Raw genomic sequence first — 22274 nt, 5'->3', positions numbered from 1 at the left:
CTGTGAACTCTGAGGACATTATTTAGTAGTCTGAAGATGACAAGAAGAAGGAGGAGACGGAGGAGGAGGAGAAGAAAGAGGAGGAGAAGGAGAAGACTGCAGATTTATACCTCACCCTTCTCTCTGAATCAGAGACTCAGAACGGCTTACAATCTCCTATATCTTCTCCCCCCACAACAGACACCCTGTGAGGTGGGGGGGCTGAGAGAGCTCTTCCAGAAGCTGCCCTTTCAAGGACAGAGCGGCTCACAATCTCTTTTACCTTCTCCCCCCACAACAAACACCCTGTGAGGCGGGTGGGGCTGGAGAGGGCTCTCCCAGCAGCTGCCCTTTCAAGGACGACCTCTGTCAGAGCCATGGCTGACCCAAGGCCATACTAGCAGCTGCAAGTGGAGGAGTGGGGAATCAAACCCGGTTCTCCCAGATAAGAGTCTGCACACTTAACCACTACACCAAACTGGCTCACAAAGCCGGAGTGTCACTTCTCTGTAAACTCCCTCCCCGCCCTCCTCCCATGCAAAGGAGAAAAATTTTATCCATTCTTTTTAAAAAAAATATTACTACCTACATATCCTTCCATTTTCTAAGCAACTGGAAGAATTTGCTCCCAAGAAAGAAGGAAGCAGGTACTCCTGAAGCTCGGCCCCAGTAACGGTGTCCTTATTTACAAAGTTCATATGTGTGTGTCTGTAAAGTGTGTTCACATTGCAGCTGACTTTCACAACACCCACAGGGCAAAATTGAGGCCTCCATTTCAAAAGCCTGAAGACGCAGGAACTTTCTCCGTCCTCTGCAAGACAAGCTGGAGGGGCAAACACACTCTACAGAAGGGGTGGCCAAGGGTAGCTCTCCAGATGTTTTTTGCCTACAACTCCCATCAGCTCCAGCCATTGGCCATGCTGGCTGGGGCTGATGGGAGTTGTAGGCAAAAAAAACATCTGGAGAGCTACCCTTGGCCACCCCTGCTCTACAGAGACCCAAGCAGCTACGTGGCTGCATTCAGATATCACAACAAAATGAAGTTTATTTGTATTAGGCAAGAATATGTATTTTCACCGTGCTTGAATGCTCAGAATAACCTCCTGGACAACCTTTGTGAGCCTGAAGGCCCCTCTGGATTTCTGACACAGTGTGGTGGGCGCAGTCCCCAAAATGGCTGGTGTGGGAAGTGGAGCCAGTCACAAAATGGCCGCCACAGCTGACCTAAAGTCACACAATAAAGATTCTTGTGCAGCAGTGGTGCTTGCTGCTAACATTTTTAAAAATCTGCCACGCCAATCAAACCTCCACTGGCCAGTCAGAGGCCTTGCTGGGCAAACACCACCACCTGGCCCCGCCCATTTTCTGAAACTCCTTGGTGGGGGCACCAGGAAAGGTACCGGCACACATCACAGCACCCGCAGGCACCGTGCAGATAAAACAATTGTTGTGGCAGGCCAGAAAACAGCAAAAGCTGACTGACGGTTGACGGAGCAGGAAGTTTCAAAGTTCACAGGGCCACAGCTTTTAAAAGTCATGGCTCAGATATATAAGGGTAAAGAAGAAGCTGAATGCGGACTTCTTCAGGTTCAGGACCAGGACATATACTCCGAGTTTTACACGGGGTAAATGCCAAAGTTTAATACATCCCACTGCCAGACTATGGGACGGATACAACATTCAAGGTGTTATTTTGCAACAGGAAACGTACACGCCCCCACACACACACGAATGCAAGGAAATTTATGCTGCAAGAGATCTATAGGGGGACTAGCCTATAGTTTTATAGTTCCATGTGTTTTTATCTTATTATATCGTTTTGTTTTTAAGCTGAAGTGGGATACAAATGCAATGAAATAAATAAATCAAAAAATAAACAAACCACCTACACGTTTTTAAAATAAGCCCATTTTGGATCATTGCGGCTTTCTCACGTTCCCCTCCCCACCAACCACCTCTGCTTAAAACTGAGGGAATGGATTACTGTACCAAACCGAAATCCTTATTAAATTCCAGCCTTGCTTCATTTCCATCCATGTGTGTGGCACCCTCCACACAAAATTACAGGCTGAGGGGCTGCTCAGCCAGGTGAGTGATCTGATTGCCTCAACATCACTAAGTGTTTCCACCCCCCCGCTTTGGGAATATTCATACCCTGCTTATGGAGGCCACCGACTTAGGAAGCGGAGAATTGAAAATGGCCTATATACGCACAACTGAGTCCCGTGGTGCAGAATGTTAAGGTGCAGTACTGCAGTACTCTCTGCTCACGACCTGAGTTCGATCCCGGCAGAAAGCTGGGTTCAGTAGGCGGCTCCAGGTTGACTCAGCCTTCCATCCTTCCGAGGTTGGTAAAATGAGTCCCCAGCAAAGTGTAGATGACTGGGGAAGGCAATGGCAAACCACCCCGTAAAAAGTTTGCCATGAAAACATCATGATGCGATGCTACCCCGTGGGGTGGGGTGGGGACCAGGGCAAAGGGTCCAAGGTTTTCTCCAGTGTTGCCTCCTAGCACTAGCATTCAGAGGTTTTCTGCCTCTGGATGTGGAGGCTCCCTTCAGTCACCACAGCTAGTAACCACCAATGAATGAGTCTGTCTAACACAGGGTGTCCAAACTGCTGCTCAGGAGCCACATGTGGCTCTTTCACACATATTGTGTGGCTCCTGAAGCCCCCACTGCTCCATCAGCCAGCTTGGAGAAGGCATTTGTCTCTTTAAATCTTCTCCAAGCCAGTCACCAGTTTGGAGAATGCATTTAAAGTTGCTTTCTTTCCACCTCCCTCCCTCCTTGGCTATTTTCCTTCCTTCCTTCCGGTTCTCAAACATCTGATGCTTATTTTACATGGCTCTTGCATTAAGCAGGTTTGGCCACCCCTGGTCTAACCCAACTGAAAGTTCAACAGCACTGGTAGTACCTTTAAAGCCCTTAACAGTCTGGGCTCTTCAGACTTACAGGCCTGCCTCACCGTTTACACCTCTCCGCACAGGGCAGTGGTCCCCAACCTTTTTGGCACCAGGGACCAGTTTTATGGAAGACAATTTTTCCACGGACCAGGGAGGGGGGGGCAATGTTTTCGGGATGATACAATTGTGCACTTTATTTCTAAAGTGTTTGGTGTGGTGGTGAAGTGCGCGGACTCTTATGCGGGAGAACCGGGTTTGATTCCCCACTCCTCCACTTGCAGCTGCTGGAATGGCCTTGGGTCAGCCATAGCTCTCGCGGGAGTTGTCTTTGGAAGAGCAGCTGCTGAAAGAGCTCTCTCAGCCCCATCTACCTCACAGGGTGTCTCTTGTGGGAGAGGAAGGTAAAGGCGACAGTGAGCTGCTTCTGAGACTCTGAAATTTGGAGTGGAGGGCAGGATATAAATCCAATTGTAATATATAATGAAATAATTATACAACTCACAGCCCGGTTGCTAACAGGCCACAGACCAGTACTGGTCTGAGGACTGGGGATTGGGGACCCCTGCTCTAGGGGCCTCTTGCTGGTGCCCAGCCCGAAAGTGGCTCTGCTGTGACCCCTATCCTGCAAAAGACACTCTCTGGATGATGTCTGCGCCCTGCAAAACTTGTTTTGTTTCCACAAGACACGCAAGACCAAATTGTGCCAGTTGGCCTTTGGAGAGCAACCCACACGACTGGGTTGTTTTTATGAGCGGTATGGGGCCTGCACACACATATACATCTTAACATTCTAATGTTAATATTTTATATATTTCCTTTGGGGGATCTCCCATCAGAGTACTAATGCTCTGCTTAACTTTCAAGCTCCGCCAAGGCTGCTCCTTTCCATCCAAGCACCTCATTCTTTTGCAGAAGACCCAGACATGCTCCAGCCATGCACACACAACCTTTCTTGCCAGCTAGGGTTGCCAATCCCCAGGTGGGGGCAGGGGATCCCCCAGTTTGGAGGCCCTCCCCCTGCTTCAGGGTCATCAGAAAGCGGGGCAGGGGAGGGAAATGTCTGCTGGGCACTCCCTATGGAGACCGATTCCCATAGGGAATGATAGAGAATTGATCCACGGGTATCTGGGTACCAAATCTGCAGCATAGCATCCACTACCTCTCATCAAAACACCCTCCAAGTTTCAAAAAGATTGGGCCGGGGGTCCAGTTCTATGAGCCCCCAAAGAAGGTGCCCCTATCCTTCATTATTTCCAGTGGAGGGAAGGCATTTAAAAGGTGTGCGGTCCCTTGAAATGTGATGGCCTGAACTCCCTTTGGAGTTCAATGATGCTTGTCACAACCTGGCTCCTGGCTCCACCCCCAAAGTCTCCCAGCTCCACCCCCAAAGTCCCCAGATATTTCTTGAATTCGATTGGGCAACCCTACTGAGGAAGGATGAGCCTAGAGCACACTTATTGATGCAGTAGCTCACCCCTTTCATGCCAGCAGCTCACGAGGCAGAATTTTTGCTCATAAGACTCCACAGATAGATCCAGGTGACCCAAGCTTATTAGCAATAGAATAATTCGCAGACATTCTGACATGTTACTGTTTTCTTGGTTTCCCATGCCAATGCAACCCAGAGCAAAGGTTTTCTGAATTTGTTAATTTTACTATTCTACTACTGGATTTTAACTTTGTACCACTGTGCATTCCAAACCCCACCAGCTATATGTAGCTCTTCCCTGTACCTCATTCCTCATCTGAAGAAGGGGGCATGCACATGAAAGCTTACATGCTGAATAAAACTCCTGAATAAAAGTTACATTCTGAATAAAGCTTCAGAACAAAGCAGGAGTCTAGTAGCATCTTTAAGACCAAGTTTTATTCAGAGTATAAGCTTTTGTGCGCATGCCCCCTTCTTCAGACAAGGAATGAGGTGCTGTGAGCGGAGCTACATATAGCTGGAGGGCAGTGGTTAAGCATGCAAAATGGCACAGAGTTATAATCCAATAGCAAAACAGTGAAATTAACAAATTGAAAGGACATTTGGTCAAATGCTTAACCACTGCCCATCAGCTATATGTAGCTCTGCTCACTTTACCTCATTCCTTGTCTGATGAAGTGTGCTTCTAGTACATGAAAGCGTACCTAGGGGAGGGATGGTGGCTCAGGTGTAGAGCATCTGCTTGGGAAGCAGAAGGTCCCAGGTTCAATCCCCGGCATCTCCAACTAAAAAAGGGTCCAGGCAAGTAGGTGTGAAAAACCTCAGCTTGAGACCCTGGAGAGCCGCTGCCAGTCTGAGTAGACAAGACTGACTTTGATGGACCGATTCAGTATAAGGCAGCTTCATATGTTCATTCTGAATAAAGCTTTGTTGGTCTTAAAGGTGCTCCTGGTTTGTTCTATGGCTTCAGAGCAACAGGGCTGCCCACCTGGATCTACTATCCTTCTGTCTGGTTACCTAACAAAAGAGCATTTCCCACAGGCCCAGGGACGGTGGGCTCTCCATCCCAGATAGATAGATCCAGGTGGGGAGCCGTGTTGTTCTGTAGAACAAAGCAGGAGTCCAGTTTCCCCTTTAAGACCAACAAACTTTTGCTCAGAATGCCAGCTTTTGTGCGCATGCCCACTTCTTCAGGGAGTCATGAGGTACGGTAATGTCCAAGTTGAACAAAGCAGGAGTCCAGTTTCACCTTTAAGACCAACAAACTTTTGCTCAGAATGCCAGCTTTTGTGCGCATGCCCACTTCTTCAGAGAGTCATGAGGTACGGTAGTGTCCAAGTCGAACAAAGCAGGAGTCCAGTTTCACCTTTAAGACCAACCCAATTTTTATTGAGAACGTAAGCTTTCGTGGGCTCTTAAGCACACTTCATCAGACGAGGAATCCAGCACAGTGAGCAAAGATTCCTCGTCTGATAAAGCGTGCTTAAGAGCACACGAAAGCTGCTCACGTTCTGAATAAAACTCGGTCGGTCTTAAAGGTGCTCCTTGACTCCTGCTTTGTTCAACTGCTCCGCACCGACACGGCTGCCCGCTGGGTAACGTCCAGGCGTTTGCATTTTGCAAGAAAGGAAATGCACGCTTGGACATTACCGTAGCTCGTCGGAAGGAGCGGGCACGCACACCAAAGCTGACCCCCTGAAGCAAAGCGGGCTGGTCTGCAAGGTGCAACAAGCCTCCGCGGCTTAAAGGGAACGTGGCGCCACCCCCCACCCCAACCCACCCCCGGCCTTGTGGCCAGCAGGAGCCCAGCCGGGCAGCGGAGGCTTCGCACCCCAAGCAGGCCTCCCTCCTGCCTCCAAGCGGGCGGCTCCCTCTCCACCCCCGGGCGTCGGAAGGAAGGCAGCCCCCGCTCCCCCAGCCCAGGCCAGGCCACGTGGAGGCGGGGAGCGAAGAGAGCGGCGCCCCTTCCGGGCAGGCGGGCAAGGCGAGCACCCCTCCCTCTGCGGCGCCGCCGCCCCGCCCCGCTCACCGTCCTCGGGGTCGTCCTCCGGGTCCCCCAGCGCGCCCGGCCGCGGGTTCAGCAGCCGCTCCAGCTCCTGCGCGATGGGCGCCGCCATCTTGCCCTTTCGCCCCGCCCACAGGGAGGAGCCGCGCTGGGGAGGGCGGGGCCGGGGTTGCTTCTCCCGCGTCGCTTTTGCGCTTTGCTCGCTGCAGGGGGGTCTGGAGTGGCGGAGACGCAAGGCGTTGCAGCTGCTCCCCAGCAACGCCCCTTCTGAGCTGCAGAGTCTAGTGAGCACAAAGTGCACTTTTGGGAGCGCCTGGCCTTCAAGTTGTGAGGGACGGTGGCTCAGTGGTAGAGCATCTGCTTGGGAAGCACAAGGTCCCAGGTTCAATCCCCGGCATCTCCAAAAAAGGGTCCAGGCAAATAGGTGTGAAAAACCTCCGCTTGAGACCCTGGAGAGCCGCTGCCAGTCTGAGAAGACAATACTGACTTTGATGGACCCAGGAGGGTCTGATTCAGTAGAAGGCAGCTTCATATGTTCATATATGTTGGGGAGGGACAGTGGCTCAGTGGTAGAGCATCTGCTTGGTAAACAGAAGGTCCCAGGTTCAATCCCCGGCATCTCCAAAAAAGGGTCCAGGCAAATAGGTGTGAAAAAACTCAGCTTGAGACCCTGGAGAGCCGCTGCCAGTCTGAGAAGGCAATACTGACTTTGATGGACCCAGGAGGGTCTGATTCAGTAGAAGGCAGCTTCATATGTTCATATATGTTGGGGAGGGACAGTGGCTCAGTGGTAGAGCATCTGCTTGGTAAACAGAAGGTCCCAGGTTCAATCCCCGGCATCTCCAAAAAAGGGTCCAGGCAAATAGGTGTGAAAAAACTCAGCTTGAGACCCTGGAGAGCCGCTGCCAGTCTGAGAAGGCAATACTGACTTTGATGGACCGAGGGTCTGATTCAGTAGAAGGCAGCTTCATATGTTCATATATGTTGGGGAGGGACAGTGGCTCAGTGGTAGAGCATCTGCTTGGTAAACAGAAGGTCCTAGGTTCAATCCCCGGCATCTCCAAAAAAGGGTCCAGGCAAATAGGTGTGAAAAAATTCAGCTTGAGACCCTGGAGAGCTGCTGCCAGTCTGAGAAGGCAATACTGACTTTGATGGACCGAGGGTCTGATTCAGTAGAAGGCAGCTTCATATGTTCATATATGTTGGGGAGGGACAGTGGCTCAGTGGTAGAGCATCTGCTTGGGAAGCACAAGGTCCCAGGTTCAATCCCTGGCATCTCCAAAAAAGGGTCCAGGCAAATAGGTGTGAAAAAACTCAGCTTGAGACCCTGGAGAGCCGCTGCCAGTCTGAGAAGACAATACTGACTTTGATGGACCCAGGGTCTGGTTCAGTATAAGGCAGCTTCATATGTTCATATATATATGTTCATATGTGAGCTGCTGCAGAAATCAGTGTGCTCTGGGGTCATAGGATCCTGGAGTGGGAAGGGACCTCTAGGGTCATCTAGTCCAACCCCTGGGCAATGGCTGAAACTCGAACACTTCCCCCCTACATTCGCAGGATCTTCATTGCTGTCAGATGCCAATGGGTCATCCTTCCGTTCCAGAGTGAACTCAAAAATCTGCGAGCTGGAGGTGAAAAATTTGTGACCTAGGGCACGCAGCTTAGAGGGAACACTGATCCCCAGAGTCCAGACGACAGAGGCTCAGGTTGCCTGGAGAAGATGGCTGCTTTGGAAGGGGCGCTCTCTAGCATTGGACCCCACTGAGGTCCCTGCCCCAGAGCTCCAGGAGTTCCCAACCTCGATCTGGCAACCCAAGCCCCCTCCCCCAATAGCTTGCTAGTAGGCAGGGGGGACCTGTCACCCCATGGATACACAGAGGCTGCAATCACACACACTCAATAATGCACTTTCAATCCACTTTTAGCGCACTTTCCAACTGGATTTGACTGTGACAACTAGCGAAATCCAGTTGGAAAGGGCACTGCAACTGGATTGAAAGTGCGTTAGTTAGTGAGTGTGATTGCAGCCAGAGAGAGAGAGAGAAAGACAGGCAGGCATTTTACATGTAAGTATATATATATGCTAGGGTTACTAGCAATGTTCCCTGTAAGCTGCAGAGTCTTGTGAGCACAAATTCTACTTTGTGAACCTATTGGTATTAAAGTTATGAGCTACTGCATAAACTAGTTTGTTCTGGGGCCATTTTCCCTGAGCCAAGACAAAAATGTGTGAGCTGGAGACTAAAAATCTGTGAGCTAGCTCACACTAACTCAGTGTAGAGGGAACACTGGTTAGTAGATGACTTCTCCCCCCCCCCTTTTTTTTTTGGATCTGTCCTCTTTTAGGCTCTTTTTTTAAAAGAAGAAGAAAATCTCTTGGGCTTGGAAGGTTAGGAATATTCCTAGTTAGCAGCAATGATCTCAGCTGGGAATAATGTTAGGGTTACCATATTTTGGGAAAGGGGGGGGAGCAAGAAAGAGGACACATTTATCGACTGAATACTTCAAACAAGCGATCACAAGGACTCCCACCACTCCCAGCTGTGATAATTGTTGTTAACTGGGAATATTCCTAACCTTCCAACCCCGAAATTAAAGCTCCAAAGAGAACAGACACTTAAAAAAAATAAAGAAGACATCTGGTAACCCTAGCATATATGTATTTACATTTAAATTTTGTGTGCGTGTGTATAGGCCATGGCCCCCCGGCTACTAGTGGGGTACAGGAAGGTTGGGTTGCCAGGTTAAGGTTGGGAAACTCCTCAAGATTGGGGGTGGGGTGGGGGACCTGGGGAGGACAGTACAGCAGTCGGAGTCCTCTGCTCATGACCTGAGTTCAATCCCAGCGGAAGCTGGTTCAGGTAGCCAGCTCAAGGTTGACTCAGCCTTCCATCCTTCTGAGGTCGGTAAAGAGTCCCCAGCTTGCTGGAGGGAAAGCGTAGATGACTGGGGAAGGCAATGGCAAACCACACCATTAAAAAAGTCTGCCGTGAAAACGTTATGATCCGATGTCACCCCAGATTCGGAAACGACTAGTGCTTGCACTGGGGACTACCTTTACCTTTATGCATGATGAATGTGTGTGTGTGTGAAGAATGTGTTGTATGTATTCAGGGTTTACTAAACACAATTACTGAGATTATTTATTTCTTTGTTTTGTGCCCCATGTATTGACTGGGGAATCCAGATCAACTCCCCACATTTGTGAAATGCTATTCCATAAAGCAATTTCCTGAAGTGCATTCAGGCCATAATATAATCAATTTAACACAATGTATTCATGACCACAATAGAGCCCCACGGCACAGGGTGGTAAAGCTGCAGTACTGCAGTCTGAGCTCTCTGCTCACAACCTGAGTTCAATCCTGGTGGCAGCTGGGAAGTTCAGGTAGCTGGCTCGAGTTTCACTCAGCCCTCCGTCCTTCCTAGGTTGGCAAAATGAGTCCCCAGCTTGCTGGGGGGGAAGTGTAGATGACTGGGGAAGGCAGTGGCAAACCACCCCGTAAAAAGTCTGCCGTGGAAACACCGTGATGCGGCGTCACCCCAGAGTCGGAAATGACTGGTGCTTGCACAGGGGCTACCTTTACCTTTATTCATGACCACAAGAGGGGCTGATGATTGACCACTAGTTTAGATGGCTTCTTTAAAGGAGATTGGACTAATTCAGGGAGCAGGTCAGTTCCGTCAACAGCTAAAGAGAACATTTTTGTTCAGAGGCAATCTATCTCTGCACAAGGAATAATACAAAAGTACAGGAAGAGGTTATCTTCTTCCTGATCTGTTTGTATTCTTCCCAGAGACATTTCACAGGCTGTTGCCAAAGACAGGATGCTAAACTAGATGGTTCCTTGTCTGATCAGTGGGGCTCATCTCAAACATCAGTTAGTCTTTGCATTATTTTAAAACTAAACCAACCAACAAAAGAAATCTGCATTTTAGAAGCAGGGAAAGAGCTCCTGGGTACAGAAATCAGCTTTCCAAAGAAAAATCTTAGAATACTTATTTTGCACAAACGTCATCTAGAATCTTACTGTATTAGTCACATCCTGTCAGGGGAAAAATGAAAGTGCTAAAAGGAGAGAAAACAACCAATAGGAACTGGAAACATGTCTTCCAAATCCATCAGTTACTAACGCTATTAGGTACCCTTGATTCTGTTGTGTTGGTCCTGCTAGGGTTGCCATATCCTCCAGCTGCACCTGTAGATTTCCCACTGTTACAATTGAACTCCAGACTCAGTTCCCCTGGAGAAAATGGCTGCTTTGGAAGATGGACACCTTGATATACCCTACTGAAGTCTCTCCCCTCCCCAAACCCCAGCCTCCACCCGCCAAATCTCTGGGTATTTCTAAACCCAGAACTGGCAGCCCCAGTCCTTATTGGCCCCTTAATAGTCCACTCATGTTTGTCCCATACCTGACATGATGAATTGCTGTAATTTGCCATGTTTAAAAGATGGGAACCCAGCTTTGGGATGGGAAGGAAAAGGAAGGAGGGATGGGAGGGAAAGAGAAGTTTAGAGGGGAGGCAAAAAAAAAGTGGTGTAGTGGTTGGAGTGTTGGAACCCACGTTTGAATCCACAGGTTTGAATTCCCACTGTGCCATGGAAACGTAGCCTAATCTACCCTCTAGGGTCGTTGTGAGGGTAAAATAGAGGAGAGGAGAAAGATGGGATGTATGTAAATGAAATAAATAAAGTAAACGAATAAACAAGTTAAGAAGGAAGCAGAATAGATGCCGACTGGCTCAGTTCTAGCATTTGACTATCTCCTCATTCCTCTCAATCCCCAACCTGCTTTTTGTAGGGTTATCAGTATTCCTTCTAAGCTGTGGAGTTCTGTGAGCAAAAATCCTGCTTCATGAGCCACTGCCATTGAAGTTGTGAGCTACTGAATAGATTTGTTTGCTCTGGGACCATTTTTCCTGAGCTAAGACAAAAATGTGCGGGCTGGAGGCTCACACTAACAGCTTTGAGAGAACGCTGGTCGCCATCCTCCGGATGAGAGCTGGAGATGTCCTACAACTGATCTCTAGACGGCAGGGATCAGGTCCCCAGGAATGTCAGAAAGTAGGGACTCTCACTGGAACATGGGGACACCCTGCAAGATTTCAACAGCCAGTGTGATACAAATGCAGGGCACTGTCAGAAGGGTGGGGGGAAGTAGCACATAGGCACAGAGTTCAACACCTTGAGAACACTTGTTTGTTGGTTGGCTGCCAAGTTACAATCAATTTATGGCAACGGTTTTCAAAGCAAAGAGACTCTCAGAGGTGCTTTGCCATTGCTTGACTCTGCATAGTGGCCCTGGACTTCCCCCGAGGTCTCCCATCCAAATACTAACCAAGGCTGAGCCTGCTTAGCTTCTGAGATCTGATGAAATCAGGCTAGCCTGGGTCATCCAGGTGAGGTGAAAACAAATGCCTTCTTATTTTTTTAAAGCCTCGCCTCTACACAACTGCAAAGCTTTCCTCCCCAAAACGGAGAATCGATTGTGTTAAATGATCCATTTTGAGTTTGCAAAGATAAAGCAGAGTAGAAATATTTTGAATAAATAAGGTAGTCCCCTGTGCAAGCACCAATTGTTTCCGACTCGGGTGACGTCACATCACAACGTTTTCACGGCAGACTTTTTACGGGGTGGTTTGCCATTGCCTTCCCTGGTCATCTACACTTTTCCCCCAGCAAGTTGAGCACTCATTTTACCAACCTCAGAAGGATGGAAGACTGAGTCAACCTTGAGCCAGCTATCTGAACCAGCTTCCGTCGGGATTAAACTCAGGTCATGAGCAGAACTTAGGACTGCAGTACTGCAGCTTTACCACTCTGCGCCACAGGGCTCTTAAAGGTAAAGGTGGTTCCCTGTGCAAGCACCAGTCGTTTCCGACACTGGGGTGACGTTGCTTTCATGTTTTCATGGCAGACTTTTTACGGGGTGGTTTTGTCATTGCCTTCCCCAGTCATCTACACTCCCCCCCTCCCCCAGCAAGCAAGCTGGGGACTCATGTTACCGACCTCGGAAGGATGGAAGGCTGAGTCAACCTGGAGTCGGCTACCTGAACCCAGCTTCTGCCAGGACTGAACTCAGGTTGTGAGCGGAGAGCTTTGACTGTAGTACTGCAGCTTTACCACTCTGCGCTATGGGGCTCATTTTACATTTTAATAAAAATAAATAAGTGCATGTGTATGGCACTTGTCTTACTCTATATAATTTTGGTTGCAAAATTAAGCTTTCCTTGGCATGCGATTTGGGGTTTACTAATCCAGAAAATGCTGGTTACATTTTTAACACCTCTTTACCTGTACAAGTTCAGCCGTGCCTTGCCTCCCCTCTGTAATTTTCCTTTGGTGCCACTAGCATTTTGTTTTTACTGATAGCAACCCCATATAATGAGGTTTCAGTAAAGGAACACACATAAAATGTGGAATAGGACAGAAAATGTACATGCAGTTCAGAAGCAGGAAGCATTGAGTCTTGCTAGGAACTGCCTATATATTGATCCATGTAAAAATTGCATTTCTAAACCCCTAGAGAGTGCAAGATTAATACTTCTCTCCTAAGAATAGGAAAGCAGAAAGTGTAAAAGATATTTTGGTGGACCTAATTCAAAACAATAGCCTTTGTTAGTCTGTAACAGCCAACTCTCCCATATCACCTTTAAAGTAATTTATGGGGCAGAAGCCACATAAAGTCCAATGAAGTTGGCCCTTGTTTCCAAAAGCTCATGCCCCAATAAAATTAATCATGCAGTCTTATCATTAACACAGAGCTAAGTCCCACTGGCTTTAACAGGAATTGGAAAGGAAAGGAAAGGTCCCCTGTGCAAGCACCAGTTGTTTCTGACTCTGGGATGATATTGCTTTCACAATGTTTTCACGGCAGACTTTTTTACGGGGTGGTTTGCCATTGTGAAAGCAGCGCCACCCCAGAGTCGGAAACAACTGGTGCTTGCACAGGGGGCCTTTCCTTTCCTTGCCTTTGCCTTCCCCAGTCCTCTACACTTCCCCCCCAGCAAGCTGGGTCCTCATTTTACCAACTTCGGAAGGATGGAAGGCTGAGTCAACCTCGAGCTGGCTACCTGAAACTAGTTTCCGCTGGGATCAAACTCAGGTCGTGAGCAGAGAGTTCAGACTGCAGTGCTGCAGCTTTAACACTCTGCGCCACGGGGCTCTTTTAACAGGAATTACTGTCTACTAAAAGATCTTAAGATGGCAGCCTTCCAATTGGCACAGGTCTCTGTCTTTTCTAGGAAGGGGGAAGCATATGCATATAGGTTCCAATTTTAACTTGATGCAAACGACTCTCCTGAGGGACTTTGCACTCACATGGGGTCTCATTTAAACTGGGGTGCTACTTGTGCAAAGTAACCAGGCAGGATGCATCACTGCGTTTTGTAGCAGCCCGTTTGAAATGAGAGGCTGTGCTGGAGCAAAGTCCCATGAGAGAGTAATTTTGCCTGGCCAGCATAATGAGAGCCAGCATGGTGTAGTGGTCAAATTGTCCAACTAGGAAACCCAGGTTCAAAAGCCCTCTCTGCATTAGAAGCTTGCTGGGTGGCTTTAGGCTCACTTACCTCTCAGGGTTGTTATGGAGGTAAGACAGAGCAGAGCGGAATAATTGGGGAGAAAGGCAGAACACAAATAAAACAAATACATCCAGTTGAAATCAAGCCTCTGAGACGCTTCTGAAGACACTGACATGACCATGACAAAAAACTATCATCAAGTGATGCTCAGCACCTTTGGGGAGGGCATAATCTGAATGTAAAAATGACATTTTGCTGTGGTAAGTTCAGAGTACAGTCTGATCCGAGTGCAGGGTAGCCCCCGAGGATCCCAACACCAGCAAATGACATCATGCCCCTTTCTTCTGCGAGCAGGCTTCCATCTTTGTGCCTGGACAGAATCATGGCTGTTCTGTTGATGTTTGGGAAGAGCTCCCCAGATTTCGATAGAAGCTACTTTGAGGTACAAAGAAGGCTGGGTACAAGACTTAGGAGAGATGGCAATGGCGTGCTATAGTAAAAAGCCAGTATGGTGAGGTATTGGTGTTTAACACCTGGAGAGCACCTCGAGTGCGTGCTTCTTTGTCATAGCACAGCTGGAAGTTCAGCTGGGAACTGGTGTAGCCCCTGAAGCTCCGGTAGCAGGGAACATCCCTGACTGGAGGTGGTATGGAATACAATGCATGTAAGGAGGGACATTCTGCACTAACATGGAATGTGAAATGTCAGAGTTGATGGGAGCAAAGCAGAACCTCTAATACCCTCGTTCTCATTCTCTTAACTCTTGAAGCCTTGTATGCTAAACATTTGAGGGAGAGAAATGACTGTTTCAAAATACAGACATGTAACACGTTGCCAGAACAGGTAAGCAGCAGCTATTCATGCTGCGGCTTTGAGGAACCCACCAAGATCTTGCAACAGGAGACAGAGCGGCAGGGTTCTGGGCTGTAATTTCACTGTGAGGTGAAACTGTCAAACCATTATGCTCCAATTATGTTTTCAGCACAGACCTAATATTCAGATGCATAGCTTATGTTCTATAAGTGGTCACTAGTCTTTCACGGCTACACATAAGCAATATATTAAAGAGATATGCAAAGTGCTCCGGTGAAATGTAATTAGTCCCCCCTCCCGCCAAAAAAATCTTCTAGTATCCTATAGAATTCCTCCTGAGGCGTTCCTTCAGAACCTTGAGGAAAAGCCACCTGATTCACTTCAAATTTCACATGAAATATGATGGCAACACAGTGACATGTACAACCTCACTGAGAAATTAATCTGGAATGTTGAAAAGCTTCCCTCAGAAATTGAATCTGAAGATATGTGAAATTTTTATCACATGACAAAGAATCCTGCAAGACAAGCTGGTGGTGTACAGAACACCCCACGGACAATTTTGCTATCCTTATCAACCTCACTCTAATTTCCCTCCAAATTCTTTCCTCAGAACTAAACCCAAAAATCCACTCACCTTTTACTTCAATTTCTCATTAAAATCCTCCCCACCTTACTCCAAAAATATATTATTAACTATTTAAAGCACTGAATGAAGCACGGGTTATCTAAACATCAGATTTTCTAGTTTTATTAAAAATTCACAATTTTTAATCCAACTGTTTTCCCCCCTTTCATACAGTGAATGGTCTATTATGCGCTGGAGGTCACACAAGCTTAGGTTTATTTGAACAATAAAAGACATATGAGAAATTTAATATATAAAGAAAAAAAGTAGCAGCTGCTCACTGCATATTTGACCATAAAATTTAAATATTTTGGACTTTTTCTTCTTTTAAAGACACAAAAATAAAACCTGTGTGGGTCTATATAAGTCATTTTAACAATTCCATGAATGTTGAACAGGACTAAACATTAGCAAAGATGTTAAATTTTCTTTTTATCCTCTCAATCATGTAACACTTTGTTTAAAATGGTTTCCCGGGCTATGGGTGTTAACACCCCAAATGAGTACTTGTGCTATAGAATTGTTTTATTTGGCAATTGTCTGGTTTTATTTTATTCTTTGCCTTCTGTAAACAACCACCTTTACAAACTAGCACAGTGAAATACAAGCCCTGCAATGTCTTAAAACATCTACAGAAACAAACAAAAAAAAGAGAGAAAGGAAAAAAATGGACTATTTTGGTTGATTGCTCAAAATACTTTGCTTTTGAACAAGAGGTTCTAAAACAGGAAATTTTTTTAGTAAAATGTTGCGCTCCTGAATTTAACATTCGACGTAAACAGTTGACTGTTTTTTTTCCTAGTTCCATAGAGTCTTTATTTTTTTTTGTTTGTTTAGCTTTTATTTTTTTTTGTGAAGGTAGAATACTTTGTTTTTGTTTCTTTCAAGTCATTTTTACTTAGAAGCCTACTAGAAGACCTCTGGGTTTTTGAGGATTATTGGTGTGTGTCATTTGGAGAAGGTAGAAGAGTTGATACTGAGGGCTTACATTTAAATATTTGCTATTTTGGCCAAAAAACAAAATCCAAACAATAAAATAAAATACATTTCATTTGCCCCCCCCTGGCATCTCTGAAGCTTGAAAAGTCTATCATTGCAGTTCTAAATTGAAATTTCTGAGGCAAAATTAACATACCAAGAATGCCAAAAACGTCTTTTTTAAAAAAGAAAGAAAGAAACACTAGAATTCCTTTAAGCCTTTCCTTGTTGTCTTTGACCTTTCTTTTATTTAATGTTTGTTTCCTTTTTTTCTGTCTGAGAAAAGTTTCTAAGGATTTCAGTTCCTAGAGTTATCATCTAGCGAACATGATACCCATCCGTTATATAGGGCAGTACCGAAATAAATCCATTTCATAGTGTCTTTTTCACTTGGTACAAAAAGAGATTTCTTTTTTAATCTGTCTTCCTGTCGATTCTATGTTGTGAAGATTGTCCCCTAGTCTATAGCAAAATTTCCCTTGGCATTGTTCTGGATTCAGTTCATTCCCAAGGGTTAAAAAACAAAACAAAACAAAAAACCCTGCAAACCCAAAAGACAACACTATACAGATACAGATAGATCCCTGTATCTATAAATACATTGTCGTAGGGCAGGAAAAAAAATGTTCTATTGAATTCATTTCTGTACACCACAAATATAAGCAGAATAGATGCCGACTGGCTCAGTTCTAGCATTTAAAGCTACCATACAGCTGCCTCATTCATTTCGGGCGGATGTGACAAATGGTTGCCGTAATTAGCACCACCGTTGACGGATATCGAGGAAAATGGCGGACTCGGGCCAAAAACTTCCGCTGACATGGAGTGCAATGAGCCGGGAAGGTTGGGCTCCGGGCTGGGAGAGTCTCCGGGCGGGTGGGACATGATATCTGTGAAACGCTGAGCTTCACTGGAAGGGTGGTGTCCAGGTAAGGGGTGGTCCATTCCCCCAAGTGGTGTTCCTGGTGGCCCGGAGGAGGGTACAAACGGGAGATCAACAGGCGTCTGAGCTTGAGAGGAAGGAGGTCCTTGTGGGAAAAAATCGTAGTTGCTTCCAGGTCCGTAGTATTCACTCTGATAATCTGGTGGACGGAAAAAGAAAGATTGAGGTACATGCAGAAGGAACAAATGCTGAAGAAGTGCCAGGGATTTGTGAGCTATGCCTTACAGCCTACATGGCATGCACAATTTATGGCCTACATTAAGCCAATTTGCAACCCATCAGCCTACCAAGACCTCTGAGACTGCAAAAACAGGGGGTTGTTGACCAGCTGGCCGGCCACTACACACAGCAGTTGTTTGGCTTGAAGGATCACCAGCGGGGAAGGAACAGTTAAATGAGAGTCTGTGAAGAACAAAGTGCAGAGCTTGTACAGCGCAGAAGCAAAGAGACTGAGCTGATGTTGGTGGGTCACACCTTACTTCAGAAAAGAGATCACTAGGGCTGCTTCCACATGGACATTTTGCTTTCCCTTGCCTCCAAAACAGGTGCTTCATCCCCCTCTGGACCATCCACACAACATTGTCATGAAATTGTGTGTCCTCACAGATTTTTCCTGATTCGCTGCAGTCTTTCCCAAACCTGCTTTGGTACAATCTCTACAGAAAGACTGTAGCAAAAGCAAGTTTGCCCACTGTGTGAGTGAAGGAAAGGTGTTGATTTTCAAACCCACCACTACCACCACCAGCAGCATTTTCCCTCAGTATCCTTTCACATCTACCATTTGCTACTTCCATCTGCAGTGAGCTTTTTGACAGCTTCTAAAAAGCTGTCACTCAATGCACAGCAGCCAAGAAGGTCAGAGCGCCTGCTCCGGCTGCAACGCCACTGAGGATGTTCTCCGCAGCTGAGAATGAAACGTCTGGAAGGAAAACTTTCTCCAGTAGAACACGGCACTTGATCCCGAAAGATTCTACAAACCCTAATGATGTTACCAGCCGTGAAAACCTGAAATCTTTGATAGCTTCTAAAAATATTGGTAGTTGCTATATCACTATAGCGGCATAACACTATAGCAATACAACTCCTATCTGTTTCGTAAAGCTATAAAAGAGTTCTCTGGCTGCATGGTGGAGGGGGTGGCAGACATGAGATGATGTTGAGGAAAGCACAGAGAATGTTCCTATGTGGACACTCCATTGCTGAATGGAATGAGGAATTATCACCATAGAGATGTAGCTTAGATGATCCAAGGTAAAAAAATATACATAGATCGACAACATGGAGAGGATCATAATATTGTTCTGCCTTATGGGTTTGTTGTAAAGATTTTACTGAGACATATGCAAATAATTTCTATACACACACACACACACACACACACACACACACACCAGGCTTTATTGCAACATCACTTTGCTTATATCAGGTGGAGATGTCAGTCTGTCTGCAGCAGTAGAAAAGAGCCAGACTCCAGGAGGAGTTTTCATGAGTCCCAGGTATCTGAAGAACTGAGCAGTGACTCACAAAAGCTCCTCCCTTTCCACAAATGTTGTTAGTCTTTAAGGTGGTCCTAGACTCTTGCTCTTTTCTACTTATATCAGGTAGAAATATTATTGGGCATATTAACATAGGAACAGATCTTGCATTAGCTCTTTTGTTTAGCCCAAATGACTCCCATATTCACCCATCCCTATCTCTCAAGGACAAACTCTGAGTCTCATCTCTGCTAAATCACTGTCCCTATTTTTATCTTTCAGAGATGCCTAGTTGAAATTTTGTTCGTCTGAGTCAGGAGTATTTTCTTTGGCCAGGGTCCAGCTCTCCCTCCCTGAGGTCCCTCCCTGGCAAATTCCATGTGTTGGTGACAGAGACGGATGCAACTTCCCCATCGTTTGCATACACATAAATGTGCATGCATGAACACTGCAGCCACACCATAATATGTAGGCCATACCATAATATGCAGGCATCCAATTCTCCAGCAGCTGAAGCTCACTTTTAAACAGTTTTGATGTTTTTTTTTTCCTAGCATATTATTAACAAACACTGTCTTAGCTTTTAAAGGGGATTGGAAAAGTCAGTAAATACTGGAAAGAAGAAAAAGCCTTGGGTAGTGATTCTTGGCGTGAGAGCAGGGGTGATTTGTGGCTCTGTGAAATGTCAGAAAAAACAGCCCCTCCTCCTCCATCACTGTCGCTGGCCTTCTCTGGATAGGGGAAAGAAGGACCAAGTTGATCTCTATATTGCAGAATTTATGCACAGCTCCTCAAGAAGAGGGGTGGGGGGGATCAAACCTTGTAGCTATGACTGCCCAGGCGAAGGGGGGTTAGTTTGTGGAACAAAAGGCAGCTTACAGTTCCGAGAGCCCAGGGCTGCCAAACTGGGTGCCCCCCCCCCCAACAACTAGGCTTCCCAATCCCCAGGTCCCAGAGGGGGATCCCCCAGTTTTACAGGCTTCCCCCCTCCCCCAGCCAGCTGGCCAGCGGGGGAAGCCCCGCCCCCACAACCATCATGCACCTCCATGAACAATTCCCATAGGGAATGATGGGGAATTGATCCGCAGGTATCGGGGGCTCTGGGGGGGGCTGTTTTTTGAGATAGAGGCACCAAATTTTCAGTATAGCATCTAGTGCCTCTCTCCAAAATGCCTCCCAAGTTTCAAAAAGATTGGACCAGGGGGTCCAATTCTATGAACCCCAAAAGAAGGTGCCCCTATCCTTCATTATTTCCTATGGAAGGAAGCCATTTAAAAAGATGTGTAGTCCCTTTAAATGTGATGGCCAGAACTCCCTTGAAGTTCAATTATGCTTGTCACACCCTTGCTCTTGGCTCCGCCCCCAATGTCTCCTGGCTCCACCCCCAAAGTCTCCTGGCTCCACCCCCAAAGTCCCCAGATATTTCTTGAATTGGACTTGGCAACCCTACAAACAACAAATCCTGCTGTGGCCCCCACCAAGCATGAATGTTGCCCATGCCATTGTGTGTCACCACCAGGCTGCTTTTCATTGAGAATGAGGATGAAAGGGCTAAGGCCCTGAATGCAAATCTCATTCTCGTTGTCGTTCATGTGGTTTTTATGCCTCCCTCCCCACCCCACCCCTACCTCCGCTTTCCAGATTCTGCTTTCATCTTTAGGAAAAGCAGGCTGATTCAAAAGCAAAACAAACACCAAAAACTCTGCTTCTTTGAGTCTCAACTTCCCAACACCCCCTTCGTTCCCTTTGGGGAAAGGAAAGCCCTCAGGCATCCAACAAAGCCAGGAGAACATGATAATGACAATGATAATAATAAATAATTTCCCACAACTCTTGTAGGTAGGGCTGCCAACTCTGGGTTGGGAAATTCCTGGAGATTTGTGGCGGAACCTTGGAGAGGGCGGGGTTTGAAGAGGGGCGGGACCTCAGCGGGTCTGATGCCCTAGGGACCACGCACCAGTCATTTTCTCCAGGCCTCACCTGAAGGCCTGCAATTCTACTTGAGGGCCAGAACACACCAGAACCCCACACTGAGTTCGAGGGTTGCCAGTTCCTAGGTGGCACTATAATTGAAGAAACATCAGGGGGAAACTATACTATACTATCAAAACATTAATTACAGGGGAAAAACATGTGATAAGAAAAACCTTGTGGCCTCTACTTCTAAATAATCTAAGATGAAAAATATAAATGTGCACACAGGCACTTTAATATTCCAAAGCTTCTACCTTTAAACAGACTGCAATATGAAATCCAAGTGCACGCAGGCACTTTAACATAACCTCTTTTCCAACAAAAAAGGAGATCCCCCCCACAATCCCCCACCAGCAATTCCTGCTTCATCTCAGGTCTCTGCCAATTCCTCCCCTCAACCCAGCCTGTGCAAACTTCTCTGTAAGCTGCTCTGGACAGACACCTGCTTGGCGCTTTGGTCTCTCTGGAAAGCACTCTTGGCTGCAGCCTCACTAAATAAGAAATGAATGACTGTCCCCCCTGCCTTCTTGCCATGACGGAGCAAGCAATTAATGTCAACCAATCCTTTGCCACAACAAGATCGATACAGTTGATTGGATTTCCTACATCTTCCAGTTCTTTGTTTGCTCCCTGCACTTTCCCTCCCCCCCACCAACTTCTGACCTTCCTAGGCTATTTAAGGTTAGGGTTGCCAGCTCCAGGTTGGAAAGTTCCTGGATATTTTGGGGGGGGGGGTCTGGGAGGGTGGGGCTTGGGGAGGGGAGGGACTTCAGTGGTGTATAAGGTCCACCTTCCAAAGCAGCCATTTCCTCCAGGGGAACTGCCCTATGTTGCCTGGAGATCACTTGTAACCTCAGGAGATCTCCAGGCAGCACCTGGAGGTTGGCAACCCTATTTTAAGGCCACATCCCCTTCCGTCAGCCGTCACCTTGCTTTCTGATTGGAGCTTAGCACAGGGACATTTTGAATCTGACAAAGGTTAACCCCTAATGGAAGGCTGTTGATCTCTGAGGCTCCACCTGCAACTGTCTACACAGCAATTGTAAAAGCTGGAGAGAGTCTAAATATAAGTTTGAAGGAAATATTGGGCATTCCATTACTGAATTCAAGGCTTTCCCTAGTGTACTGCAGCCTGAAGAAGGCAAATGACATGGAGAGTTACCCAGGCGATCCATTACTGCTGCTGCTGTTGCTGTGACATCAGCCCTCTATTGTAATTTGACCAATGTTGTTAAAATCGGGCATCTCGTGTGGAGTGTTGCTTTGTCAATAATATTGACAATAAATTGTTTCAAAACATAGAGTAGCAAGCTAAGACTTGTATCAACAGTTGTTACTTTTATGACGTTTTTTCCTCTTCTTACAATACCACCCGGACCTTGGCAACCGTGTTTTAAGGCCACATCCCCTTCCGCCAACTGTCGTCTTGCTTTCTGATTGGAGGTAATGCTTTTTTAACGTTTTTTGTGTTGTTATTGTCACGGCTTTATGTTGTAACCCGCCCTGAGTCATTTGTGGGGAGGGAGGGATAGAAAATTAAATATATATAACAGAAAGCATTCAGTTCCTTTCATGCTGAAACCAACCAAGGGTGGGTTTTTTAAAAAAAAAAATTATG

The 22274-nt window shown here is 46.7% G+C and overlaps 2 protein-coding genes across 2 annotated transcripts in view; both read right to left on the bottom strand.

Annotated features, from left to right (window-relative positions):
* Positions 1-6459, bottom strand: part of AATF (apoptosis antagonizing transcription factor) — a 144426-nt gene extending 137967 nt beyond the window's left edge. Inside the window, exon 1 of the mRNA XM_060259377.1 lies at positions 6343-6459. Within this exon, the coding sequence (XP_060115360.1) occupies positions 6343-6430 (88 nt within the window). The 5' untranslated portion in view covers positions 6431-6459. The remainder of the gene's footprint in view (positions 1-6342) is intronic.
* Positions 6460-15393: 8934 nt separating this feature from the next.
* The window catches only part of LOC132587123 (LIM/homeobox protein Lhx1), an 83464-nt gene continuing 76583 nt past the window's right edge, over positions 15394-22274 (bottom strand). The window contains exon 5 of the mRNA XM_060259339.1: positions 15394-17346. Within this exon, the coding sequence (XP_060115322.1) occupies positions 16967-17346 (380 nt within the window). The 3' untranslated portion in view covers positions 15394-16966. The remainder of the gene's footprint in view (positions 17347-22274) is intronic.

Source organism: Heteronotia binoei, chromosome 18, assembly GCF_032191835.1.
Source record: "Heteronotia binoei isolate CCM8104 ecotype False Entrance Well chromosome 18, APGP_CSIRO_Hbin_v1, whole genome shotgun sequence".
NCBI classification, from domain to species: domain Eukaryota; kingdom Metazoa; phylum Chordata; class Lepidosauria; order Squamata; family Gekkonidae; genus Heteronotia; species Heteronotia binoei.
Note: the sequence above shows the minus strand (reverse complement) of the source record. Positions and strands in the feature narration are given on the sequence as shown.